The 13,451-nt window shown below is 39.0% G+C and overlaps 1 protein-coding gene across 14 annotated transcripts in view; it reads right to left on the bottom strand.

Moving 5' to 3' along the window:
- The window catches only part of MCTP1 (multiple C2 and transmembrane domain containing 1), a 169,891-nt gene that overhangs the window by 126,138 nt on the left and 30,302 nt on the right, over nucleotides 1-13,451 (bottom strand). For 2 of the 14 annotated variants that reach the window (XM_083703133.1, XM_083703134.1), the window contains exon 1: nucleotides 3,817-4,009. The exons of 10 other annotated variants lie outside the window; for them this stretch is intronic. In XM_083703133.1, the coding sequence (XP_083559259.1) occupies nucleotides 3,817-3,840 (24 nt within the window). In that variant the 5' untranslated portion in view covers nucleotides 3,841-4,009. Of the gene's footprint in view, nucleotides 1-3,816; nucleotides 4,010-13,451 lie in introns of those variants that run through there. 2 more of the 14 variants (XM_083703142.1, XM_083703131.1) reach the window with 1 other exon arrangement.

The following is a 13,451-nucleotide window of genomic DNA, read 5'->3' as shown; positions in this document are numbered from 1 at the left end:
GACTAGTCATCCCTGATCTAAAGTGCTTGATCATAGAAAATAAACAGTGTCTATTACAATTAAGGACACATTCAAGTTCAACATTAATTAGGCGAGGAGTGGAGAAAGGACAGAGCAACTATTAAGTAGGGTTGGGAAAGAAGAAAGTGGTTGATTCAACACAACACTCCAAGTCCTTCCAGCTCATGCTAGAAGGAAGCGGTGGGCCTTTTTCTCTTACTTTTCTGCTGTACCTGCTGCATGCTGGTATAGCTTGGGCCAGTGATAGTCTTCTAGACACCTGGGTTGAGCTCGGTATTCACTTGTAGTGGTCAGCAGAGGAGCACCAACATGTCATCTCAACCTCCTCCAGTCATCAACATCAAGGGGATTAAGATTGTAGTTGGACAGCTGTTTGTCCCTCATTCACAAAATTTGTGCATTTGAAAACAGGCTTGCAGCAAATGGCTGTGCTATTCCAGCAGCTATTACAATCTTCCAATATCAGTTTAATTATTTTTTCTGTACCAGTGCAGGAATATTTTTTAATTTTTTTAAAAAATGAGCTCAACCACTTAGCAAAACCATAGCACATTGCAGGGCCAGTCAAGACCAACACATGTTACATAGGACTCTGAAACCATATTTTATTTTTCTTCCTAGCTTGACTGGAAGTGGAGTTAAATTCGAGCTCACCGGAGGCACAGTTCTACTGGGTCAACTGATCAGAAACAGATGCGTAACCAAAGACTTATCAGCTACAGCACAAATGTGAGCATTCAATCTGATAATATTGTCATGCTGGCCTGGACATCTGTTGCAGACTGCTACTTGACAAACATGCAGTGGTATGGCACTTCCTGGTATTGTTTGCTGGGGCCTTGTAGCAGCAACATAAAGCAATCTCTTACCATACTTGACTCATAGATGCAACTTGCATAAACAGTTCAGCAACATTTGCACTTCAGCTACACAGTCACAGTTCTGGATAGAAGTTTGAAAAATTGGGGGGGGGGGCGCGATGCCAGTAATTTCTGGCTCTCAGATGTTACTGGACTCCAACTGTGAGTGTTCATTTGCACTTCTGCTTGTCCCGACACTTTCACCTAGGGAAAATCTGCTGTTTACTGCTGAATCAGAACAAATGTCGATTGGCATTTGTTTCAATTTGGCAGTAAACAGTAGGTTTTCCCGGGGACAAACAAAATACCACTTGGATCTGTGCCTATAAAGCACACGGCGAATGGGAAACTTCTTGGACCTATACTTTCTAGGCAAGTGGAAGTGTGGCCGAACCCTGAATAATCAGGGAGGGTGGAAGTTCCTTACAAAAACATCTAAAGTACCAAGTATCCCCCACCCCTGGTATATTCTGTTCCAGGGGCTCAGAATAGGTTACAGAAGGCTTTAGTGATTAAGCCCCTTTTCGTCAGGTTTTAATAACTTCCATTCCCCATTTGCCCCTTCTGTGAAGCAGACAACCAAGGAGGCTAATATAAAAATTGGTGCCAGGCCCCCAGATTGCAGGTACCTGTCCTTCTACTCCATCATATCCTCATCTATGTTGTGTGTTCCCAGTACTGAGAAATTTCAGAGGCATCACTTTATCAAATATTTGTAATACTAGCTTTAATTAGAAGTATAAAAGCAGAGTATTAAGTGGAGATGTAGAAGTACCTGCCGATTGTCCAAGGTGGGTAATGCAGTGAGCATACATAGGTCAATGATGCAAAAAAAGAGACGTTAGTTCAATATTGATAAGCAGAAACTAACAATAGGAACATACATTCCCCCACCTTGAGTTCACCTAGATAGACTGGCGAGCAGGGAGGACTATCATCATTCAAATGGGAAGACTTGAGAATTAAAATAACACTTAATCAGTATCTCTTTCAGTTGCTATCACTTACTGGAAAATATTAGTCACAATCCCAAAGTTTAAGAAATGCAGCTGACATGGATATTGAAGCATGATTATCCTGAAACATACATTACAAACAAGTTCCAAACAGTATGATAGTCTGTTGCCTTTGCTGTACCCTTCACTAAGTTTATTTTAAAAGTCTTCCCCCCCCCCCCCGCCATGGTAAAGTGTCATAGCTGTGAAAACCAAGATTCATAAGTTAAAGTCTTTGCTGTCCTCCACTTCCTAGCGACTTCCATTCTAGCAGCAACTAACATGAAGGAGATCAAAGGTCTATAAAGCACAGTCAGTACCCATTCTATAAAGTTTCACTAATTATTTCCTAAATCCATTATGGATGTTATTATTAGAAACTAATATGTGGGAAGACATTACTTCTCCCTTTGCTGTTGCTCATTTTTTTTGTTTCCTGATAGTCTGCTCTTCCTTAAGTTGTATTGTTTGATAGTTCATTTAATAATCTTACAATGATGGTGACTTGGGTCAAAAAACAATATACAACAAGAAGTTCCCATGTCAGTAGGATGTACAAAATGTAGCAATTGAGGCTGTTATCATAGCAATCCTCTTACTACCGTACAGATTATATTATCACATTATCAGTTCAATGGCACCCAAGCCCCAAACCAATGATGCATGATCCACGTGAACAGCTGAGCTCTTGATGAGCTTTGTCAAGGCAATGAGCTGTTTAATTCACACCCACCCCATACTTTAATCACACTTCAGCAGGAGAAAACAGAATTTGGCCATACTGTATACACAATCCTTTACATGTGTTTAACTGCATCAGAGGCATAAAGGAATCCTGAATGCCCAAACAAAGCTGAGTTTAGAACAGTCTCAGAATTATTACCCCAATCTGACAGCTACTTCTAGTTTCTAGGTTACTGATCAAGTCAAGATAAATTCAGAACTATTATTTTTTAATTGGCAATGATTTTTTTAAAGGCAAGCAGTCAGAGCTGTAAATTCACTTTATCTGATTCATCTAGAAAATTAGTATGATTATTCTGTCATTGTTACATTTTGGAATAAAGCTTCATTAAAGGTGTGCACCCTTCTCTTCTTCAAACCTACTTATATGCTCTAGTGCTTTTTGCAGGCATGCTTAGCTGAATTCTACTAATATCTTCCAAAACCAAAAATCTTAGTAGTCTTAGGTCTACAGTATTAGAAAATCAAACCAGCAAAAATATTTTTAAAAACATCCAGCAGCTAAGTTTGTATACACCTTTAAAAAACTTAAATTCTCCTATTGCCTATTCAGTAGTCAGTAGCATATGTTTAGATTTTGCAAGTAAACTATAGACATCTGAGAAGCTTGTTTTGTTTCAGCACTGCTAGTAATCCGCTCAATAAAAGGCTTAGTATCTTAAATGCATACTAACGATACCTGCTAGCAACTTCATATATCCTGCACATGTCTATTCAGAAGAAAGCCACACCAGTAGGGCTTATTTCCAGGCTAAGTGTGATATAGGACTGCAGCCTTAGATGCATTTAAATAATAATCATCCTAGTGATTTCAACTCTCAGCAAATACAGATGATTTATGATTTGAAGTATCACTATTTTATAGCAGCAAGAACTCTTACATCTCTGTGCAAATAACCTAAACTGACAATCTTTTAAATCAATACATTTGAAGCCAGACACAGTACTGAAAAGCTCTAAAAAATGTATATAGTAGAAAATAGGTTTCACGTGGTTCTCTTAAGAGGCTTAATAACTATGAAAACATTTACATTGTTAAAATTCTTCACAGACGTAGCACCTTTGTCTTTTGTTCTTATAACTACTTTTTTAAAAAACCAATAACACATAAAATGTACCCATTTAATCCCTAAATATAGCCTTGTTAGAATCAGTAGCAACAGATTAAAGTAGGAGGGAGGGGAAGTAAAAATTACCTTATTGTTCTCAGATGGCAACATGTTCCCTGTTTTCAGTTTGGAGAATCAAACAATGATGCTTGGGCTTCAATATCCATCCATCAACACTTAAAATTACTCCTATAAATTGGTTATCCCCCAACCATACTGTTTGCCTCCATCTAGCAGCAGTGACTTCTTAGCACACAGCTTGCTGCTCTGAACTGCAGTCACTGGGAGGGACTGTAAAAGGAAACCATAGAGTGCGAATACAGTTGCTTCACAGCTTTAAAAGGATATGACTCACGAATCTAATCTCCCATCTCACTGTACTACATCTTTTAGCGTCTCCAAACACTGAACATGAGATGCTGACCAGTTTTGTTGGATGTTTTCAACAAGTGGGCAAAAACACAATATTACTTTTCAAAATGCTTAATATTCACATAAATATTCAACAGGCAGAAGTCACAAGACACAGCATATCCTACCATTAACACATATAGCCTGTTACCTTACTTATGTTATTAGATCTCAAAAATAATGGTTTAAGCCAGTGCTTTTTTCTGGGGACAGCCCAGGCAAAGGTGACTATGGGGTGCGGCACTCGTCCTGCTTTTCAGGCAGAGGGAGCCGGCGTTTGTCCACAGACAGCTTTCCGGGTCATGTGGCCAGCATGACTAAACCGCTTTTGGCACAACAGAACACCGTGATGGAAGCCAGAGTGCATGGAAATGCTGTTTACCTTCCCGCCACAGCGGTACCTATTTATCTACTTGCACTAGTGTACTTTCGAACTGCTAGGTTGGCAGAAGCTAGGACAGAGCAATGGGAGCTTGCCACTGTTGAGTGGATTTGAACCACTGACCTTCCAATCAGCAAGCCCAAGAGGCTCCCCCCCCCCAGTTGTTAAAAGTATGGCACTTACTATAACAACTTCATGGTGAAAAACAGCACACTGGTTTAATCCTAACATGCACTAAAATTATATGGCTAAAACACAGAGGATCTGATTCAAAAGATGTCACTTCACTTCCATGCTTACTATGGCAAGCTAATTACTACTGTAGACTAATTACCCAGGAAATCCTTGTGTTCTAATTTACAGAGGACTGTCCCCTATTTGAAGTGTCATCCAATTCAAGTCTGGTTTAAAGATGAAGACCCAATAAGAAGGGAGAGCAGGTGTCTTGAAGTTACCCATCCACAATTAGCACCCAGATTGCAGTCCTTACAGGCAGATAGATCCCCAGGTCACCTGGCCCTCAGACTTCCATAGTATGGTGGCAGAAATATAGTATGTATTTAAATTACAGTGATTTCTAAATTTGCAGCTATACATGCAAGTTAACATATGCAAGTTTTATGCAAATCTGTGTTCCCTTTTCTGGCAGTGTTAAGTTACCAACCGGCAATTACCAGAATGGTAGCGATAAAGAAAACTGTATGAACTACCCACTTTAAGGTTGAAGAGCAAGGTAAAATTATATACATTCCAGAAAAAAAAGTTCATGAATGCATCTCTTATTAGAGGAATGCAAGGCAATCTAAGGTTTCTCCATCTTTCCATCTTTCAGACCTGGTGCAGATGTAATATTCCTATCAACTATGATAACAGTGAAAGCAGACATCTTCCTACTTCTGCTCCTCTGTCATGGAACTCTCTCTTTTAAGTCTGCATAAAGCTATGTCTGCACCAACACCAGTGCTTTTTAAAATAAAAAATAAAAAGGTACTGGTACTCAGCATGAAGTTGATACAGTAAGTGCCACACTTTAAACATTTTTTTAGGGGGGCGAGAAGCTGCTGTACCCTTGAGTACCCCAACAAAAAATGTACTGACCAACACCTACCATTTGTGGCACCCAGTCCACAGACTGACCACCCATTACAGGCAATGCTAGTTCATGATTTCAGTCTTCTAAAACAGCGTCAGCGGAATTGTTGACTGACGACGTGATAAAAGTGCATCAGGCTGCTTTCGGTACAAAAGAGGGTATGAATGCTTAAGATTCATAAATCAACTTGTTAGGTTGGCTACCTTCCCAATAGATATTTAAAACACAAAAAATAAAGAAATTGCACACATGATACAATACAAAATCACAAAAGTCATAAACCCAACTATCATGAAAAATAATTATACCAGCATACTATTATTTAAAATCAGCAAAGCCTTAAGAAGCCAGTTATGTGAGGTGCCATGATAAAAACAACCACTAGGAGGGTTTCTGTAATTTTCAGTTCTACAGTGGTACCTTGATTTCCAACCATAATCCATTCCAGAGGTCCATTTGTAAACCAAAACAGGTTGTAACCCAAGGCACGCTTTCGCAATGGGGCCTCCCAAAAAATTTTGTTCGTAATAAAAAAAAAAATGGGTTGCAATCCAAAGAAGGGTTGCAAACTGGAACATGCACTTCCGGGTTTGACGTTTTTGTAATCCAAAATGTATGCAAACCAAGGTACCACTGTACCTTGTCCCTCTTGAGCTTCTGTAGAGGCTTGCTTAGTGAACCAGCAAAAGTTACACATAGTGCTATTTTTTCTAAATAAAGAGGTGCCAAAACTCACCATGAACGCAGCCCTTGTTCTTTTATAATGGCAATGAGAATTCCCGTAGGTTCTTACTGAAAAAAACCCTGGCTACACACACAAAATGTCATTCTGTAATGAGATAATAAAGACTGTTCCTATTACCTGACATTATGTTTCAACTACACTACAAAAAATATCTTTTGGGGCAAAGTAATATTTAAAACCCCACCCCCAAAGGCACCTGAAATAAATAAGCCTCTGCTGTTCACTTAAAGACCTTCAAAGAAGGCGTCTTGCTGGGAAAGACTTCCATAGTTACTTTAGAAGACCCTGTCTTGTGCATGCAAGTCTAGACAACAACATGCAAAGAGACAGCAATCTTGGGGGGGGGGGGAGGGAGGGAGGGAGGGAGGAACGCACCAATCTGAAAAAGCCTAACTTTAATCCAACTCTGGTGTTGAAACACTCACCCAAACAAAAACTCTGTGGCTTATATTCATAATGCTGAGGAAGGAAGGAACCCTTCTCCCAACCCAAATCCCTTTCAGAGGGATATGGGGAGGGCACTGTAATCCCATTGAACTACTAGGAATAGCTGCACTAGCTTCTGCTAGCACAATGATTTAGCTGAACATGGCCCAATATGATTTTTCCTATAGTGGTACTTCCATCCTGAAAAAGCTAAATTATTTGCAAAACTGAATTATTAATTAGAATTCTACTCCTCACTCAGAACTGCTGTCACCTGAACAATTACTGAAATATACTTTCTCCATCCACCCTGCCCCACTGCTGTACTCCAAATTTATGGGACGGAAATGGTGGCTTGATGATGGCTCACTATTTTGACATGCGTGTCTATGTCATTGCATTAGAAAGGGAAAAAAAGGATGGACTATCAAGTCAAGTAGGACCCAAATGCTAGGCTTCACAGACATGAAAAAGGGCAATGTAAATCATATAAATCAGCTTCAGTGCTTAATCGTCTCTCAAAAGACTGTTTATTATTTTAAAATGAAACAATGACATTCCATCTATTATTAAGGCAACTGCTTCAGCCAAGAACGAGTTGTGCCATTAGGCGGTTGAGTCTAGTATGAAGAGAAAGGGGTGGGGACAGGAAGAGAACAGAGAATCAGAAAGACTGTGGCAACATGGCAACATGCCCAATATGCCACTTATGTGAATGCTTCAAACCAGAACAGTCACTTCTCTGTTTTGTGTGCCAAGGATGGAATACAGCAGAAGTGGACCCAAGTAAGAACTACACGCCTGCAGACTGTTTAAAAGAAGAAGAGGAGATTACGTTTGCCAACTGAGGATTATATCCAACTAAATTCTACTCAGAGTAGATACACTGAAATTAATGAACTGAAGTTGAACATACTAATTAATTTAAATTGATGTACAATGAGTATGACTAGCACTGAATACTTTTGAACTTTTCTGAAGAATTTACACACAATTTTAATATTACTGTGGCACTGAGATTCCTGCAAAATATTGAATATTTTTAAATAAATTGGAGAACAGAAATATTTGACTCCTACATTTGCAATAACCTGGGCTTCCAAAATAAGGATGAAGCTTGCGTTAGGATCTATTATTCAGTTTATTCTCTCCTCCTATCTGATAAAATGCTGTATTTTAATGAACCTCTGCTCAAATAGGAAAAAGAAAATTGTGTTCTATAATTTCTCCATTTGCAGACATTTTTCATTCTGCCAGTAGTATACTGTAAATACTCCCAAGACTTCTGAACTAAATTATAGTCATGATTGTGCCTTAGCTCTAAGGTTTTGGCTGAATAAAGCATTTTCAAACTTTTTTCAGGTAAACTTGTATCAGGCAAACAGACTTCATATAAGGCAATTACTAATTTCAATGGGAATTACTCATGAGTCAGACTTTTGGGGTAAGTCTGTCATATGCCACAGCTATCCATATTTTCTAGTACCTGTTCCTACATATCACTGTCCCACTGTTCACATTTTCATATGTTGTCAATGGTGAGGCTCATTCTAAACTCTTAAGTAGAATAACATTATGGGACAATTATATTTTCCCATCATACTCAAAGAAGTCAACATACACCCTCTTTGCTTTTCTATTATGTGACGAGGTCCAGGATGCGGTTATGTTGATTAGTTCTTGTCTGTCTAAAAAATAAATGCTAGTGTGCCACTTCTCCTCCAACCACCACCTACAAAGCTATTCTCTGTTAGTGGTTTAAAATACTATTTCACGTGTACAAGAAACCACTGGTCAGAGCTTGTCCAAAGTATTGGAGTTCTGTACTACTAATATGCACATGACACCAAACTATAACTCTCCTTTCCATCTTAATCCAAATTTGCTACTGATCTCCTGAATCCATGCCTTGTGTCTGTACTGGACTGGAATGAGAACAATTAAACTGAAGCCGAATCCAAACAATATAGATATGTTCCTGGTTGGTAGAAGGCACTTCAGATAAGAGAGGCACAACCCATTTTAGATGGATTTGCACTCATAACATCTCTGCATAGCTGAGGCTGATGTGCCAGCTATGCTTGTTACTGGAGGTGTCAGATCTGCCCATCCTAACATGTGCCTTAGTTCCTTCAGGGTCAGATTAGTGCAACATGCTCATGTTCAACAGGCTGCCTTTGAATAGTGTTCAGAAATGTCAGCTGCTTCGGAACACTGCAAACTAGCTCCTGAATGTGGCTGGTGACAGGGAGCGCACACCTCCAAGGTTACAGCAGTTATACTGGTGGCCAATACATCCCCAGGTGCTATTCACAGTGCTGGTTATAGTTTGTAAAATGCCATTAACAGTTCGCTTAATTGGCCCATGTTTTGAGATCTTCTGTTCCGTCAACATCTAATATGCATTTGGTAAGAAGTTCAGAAAGATCCTCAACGGAAAAAGAAACCTTCTACCAGTTTCTTTTTTCATGACCTATGCATTTTACTGTCACCTGCCTTGAGTGCTCCACATAGTTACACTAATTTCTTTTCTAAGCAAGTGTTACTATACTATAGCTGTAATGCAACCTGGAGCCACTGTAACATCGCACACTGTGTTGAACAGTCCTAATTGGGGCAAACTGAAAGCTAGCCACTCATGACCCAAATATACATAATTGAGTGAGGGCCAGGGAGAGGTAAGAAAAGAGACAATGTGATCATGAAACAAGATGGCACATTGTTAGGAAGAGATCCAAAGTGTTCCTGAGATATGAAGTGCTCTGGTTCTGAACTCTCCTTGATCTATTACAGGATTGGTGAGGAACCTGCTGTCATCCAGATGTTCCTCAACTACAACTCTGCCTACTGACCATGCTGGTTAGGAATGATGGGAACTGAGATGCGAGTACATGGAGAACCACAGCTTCCTTACACCTGTACTTCAAGGGTGTGCATCTGCCCCTAGATCCAACTTGTTTAGATAGATAGATTTCCCAAAGTTGGGTCTCCAGCTGTTTTGGGACTATAGTTTCCATCATCCATCATCTGCTAGCTAGGGATGATGGGAGTTGTAGTCCAAGAACAGCTGGAGACCCAAGTTTGGGAAACACTGGGATAGATCTTTATGCTGAGTGAAAGTGCCTTAGGAGAACTGCCTTCTATAGGAGGTCTCAATCTTAGTTTTTTTTTTCATTGTTAATAGAATGGCAGCCTTCCCATGACATCAAAGGCTTCACTTCAGCCTGAATGCAACTTATTTCCCTTTCGATCTATCTATAGAGGCAAGATGAAAGCCACAATGTTGTCCTCACACAGAAGGGTATCTAACAGTAAGAACAAATCGGCACACATCCTTAATAAATTTTTAATCAAATATAAATTTTCCATTCAGTTTCAAGGTTCATAACAAAACAAAAACAAAAGAAAACCCTGAGCTGTCCTACAGTATATGTACTGAGGGGAACAGGACATCAGAGACACTGTATATAGATTGTTATGAAAGGTTATTTCTTGGCAGAAAGATTTTGTGTTAGGATTCTTGCTGGGGTAGACGCATTAATGGCCACACCACAAGGGTTTCCTCACTTAAACATACTGTAAAGCTAAAATTGATGCTGCAAGGTAAGAAACATCTTGCTATTTGATCAGTATGAATCAACCAATAAAAACCATGTCTGGTGGCAGGGGGGGGGGATAGGACTGGTACCCTTGGTGAACCATGCTCTCTGTACTGCTACACAGATAAAGGTATTTAACTCACATGTTAGTTCCAAATTATTGTTTCGTTTTAAAGGTGTTGTAACTTGGAAACCTGTTGGGACGTGGGTGACGCTGTGGGTTAAACCACAGAACCTAGGACTTGCTGATCAGAAGGTCGGCAGTTCAAATCCCCGTGACGGGGTGAGCTCCCGTTGCTCGGTCCCTGCTCCTGGCCACCTAGCAGTTCGAAAGCACGTCAAAGTGCAAGTAGATAAATAGGTACCAATCCAGCGGGAAGGTAAACAGCGTTTCCGTGCACTGCTCTGGTTCGCCAGAAGTAGCTTAGTCAAGCTGGCCACATGAACCGGAAGCTGTACATCGGCTCCCTCGGCCAATAAAGCGAGATGAGCGCCGCAACCCCAGAGTCAGCCACGACTGGACCTAATGGTCCCTTTACCTTAACTTGGAAACCACCACTTTTTGAATTTGAGGTGCTCATGATGAAGTGGGTGAGCATAACCAGTTCACTTTAAAGCATAACTGGGCTGAAGTTAAGGCTGAAATTCTATACCCAACTGAGTAGAAGTTCAAGCCCATTTAACTCGGTGAGTATCTAAACAGTTGAGTTGTCAAAAGCCTGTTCATGTAATTAAGAAACAAAAGCTTTAAATTATGGGCATTTGCATGGTTAAATTGGTTGCAACCACATGCACAAGGAAATTACTGGGGGGGGGGGGTCAGGCTCAGGCTCAACATACAGAGGGCTGAAGATACACAGGCGGTAAAAGCTTCACTGAAAGACAAAGTCCACAATTAAGTTAAACCTTGACAGATCTTAAATACAGATTTATTGATGCAGCTCTCCAGGTACTGAATATTGCATTAAATGTGAGTAAATGGAAAGAGCTGTAACATCTCAAGTCTTGTTCCTAGAATGGCTAATAAAACTACTTTGCAGGTTCTTTTGTTTTGCATGCATATTGTCATTTACCTCTATCCTTTAAAAATCATCTATGAAATAAAATCACCCATAGTTTGGAGTCCTCCTGCTGTTTTTACAAGAATTAGTACAGAATATAAAATCCATTTTTAAGATAAACAAAGCTTAAATATGAGTATTTATAAATATTCATAGAGAAGCTTATTTTTTTCTCTTTAAAATTAATGACATTCATTGTTCTTGCATGTACTTAATTCTGGTATGTGAACCATAATTAATCTGATGACTGGAAATGCTGAAGCACTAGGGAAGAGTCCTAACCAAGGCTTCATGTCAGAGGTTATAAGCATGTAAACATCTAGAATTAAATGTGACTTAACCTTTTTAAAGTTTGGAAACAAGTAGTTACTTGTTTATTGTAATGCTGAATGAATCCAATAATAAGACCACAAGGAAAATCAACACATAGTGATATACTGGGGTTTGTGTGCAAGAGGCTTAATAATAAAACACAGTGCTCCCCCACCCCTCAACCAGCCTTCAAAAACAGAACAGCAAGAATATATATATGGAAATAAAATTGCCTACTGTTTCAAAATATGGTTTTATAATACAATGCTGTACACTCATTCCAGGAAGGAAGAAGCACTGAACTAAGCAGAACTTACTTCTGAGACATGAATAGGATTGCATTATTAAATTGTACCCCTTCCCCCCCAAAAAACCACCCAATACGAAGTATTGTATTTTAATAACCTTATTGGAACTAAGTATTTAAGGAATTACAAAACAAAACTTGTTGGGACTCCCTGACACAAACAATCTGGCTAGTTATTTCAAATGGAGGTTGTTAAAAATCAAATCATTGTGTTCCTTTCTTGGCTACTACAAAATAAAGCAGTGTGTTTAAGTACTCTAGTTATGGTTAACACAATAAAATGTTCCACTACTGTGCAATTATGACATTTCCAAAAATGTGCATTAGTAACAATATAAGTGAGGGCATAATTTTGAGTGCAAGTAAGTATTTATACTGACTCCAACAGTTCATCACAGCAAGCAGATGGATGGATTAGATTTCTAGTATTTGAGGGAACATGTTTCTCTGTATCAGCCAGTGTAGCATTTGCTGTGCAATGATTTATTACAGTGGTACCTTGGTTTTAGAACAGCTTAGTTTATGAACAACTTGGAAATAGAAAGCTGCAAACCTGGATGTAGGTGTTCCAGTTTGTGAACTTTGCCTTGGAAGCTGAAAATGTTCCATTTCCTGCTGAGTGTATTCAGTTTGTAAACTGAGTCTCCCGCTGTTAATCAGAGGCTTCCTGTTGAGTCTGTTGGCTGTTGAGTCCCGAGCTCCCACGGAACATAGAGGTGATATTTGGAGCTTTTGTTTTTGCTATTTTTTGCATTTTTGTGGCTTTTTCATTTTTTTGACTGCGACTTGTTCTTCGTTTTATGGGACTGACTTGTGACTGTGGCTTGTGACTTTGTTTTTTTGACTGTGTGGAACCCAGTTAAGCTACTGATTGATTGTGTGACTACAGAAATGGATAAAAGCCCCCCATCCAAACAATGACAATCATCAGTGCACGTAAGAAAAAATAATAATTTTAATTTTTATCATCTACAATACTGTCTTTTTAAAATTAATTTTCTTTTCTCTCATGACAAATATACTTATAACATACAACTTACATAACATCTCTGCCTCCCCCCTTTTGGACTTCCCTCAACTTCCATTTCTGCTTTATTAACCTCATTAGTATATTCTTCTATTTTCTACAAATATTGTATTTTTCCTTTTATTACATTATTTTTTCCCTATCCATAAAGTTGTGAATGTTTATTTAAATCCTACCATCAGGTCAAAATTATTTCTTTGTTTCTGCAAGTATAATATAAAAGGTTCCCACTCTTTTTCAAAATCCCTATAGTCCTTTTCCCAAACCTACTGCTATCATCTTATCACATAATATACATTTAAACTGTTTAACTTAAATATATCATTCTCCCTCCCATTCCTTTTTCATGTGTCATGTCA

Source organism: Podarcis gaigeae (genome assembly GCF_964106915.1).
Source record: "Podarcis gaigeae genome assembly, chromosome: 11".
Classification (NCBI taxonomy): Eukaryota; Metazoa; Chordata; class Lepidosauria; order Squamata; family Lacertidae; genus Podarcis; species Podarcis gaigeae.
This window is presented reverse-complemented; position numbering and strand designations above follow the sequence as displayed.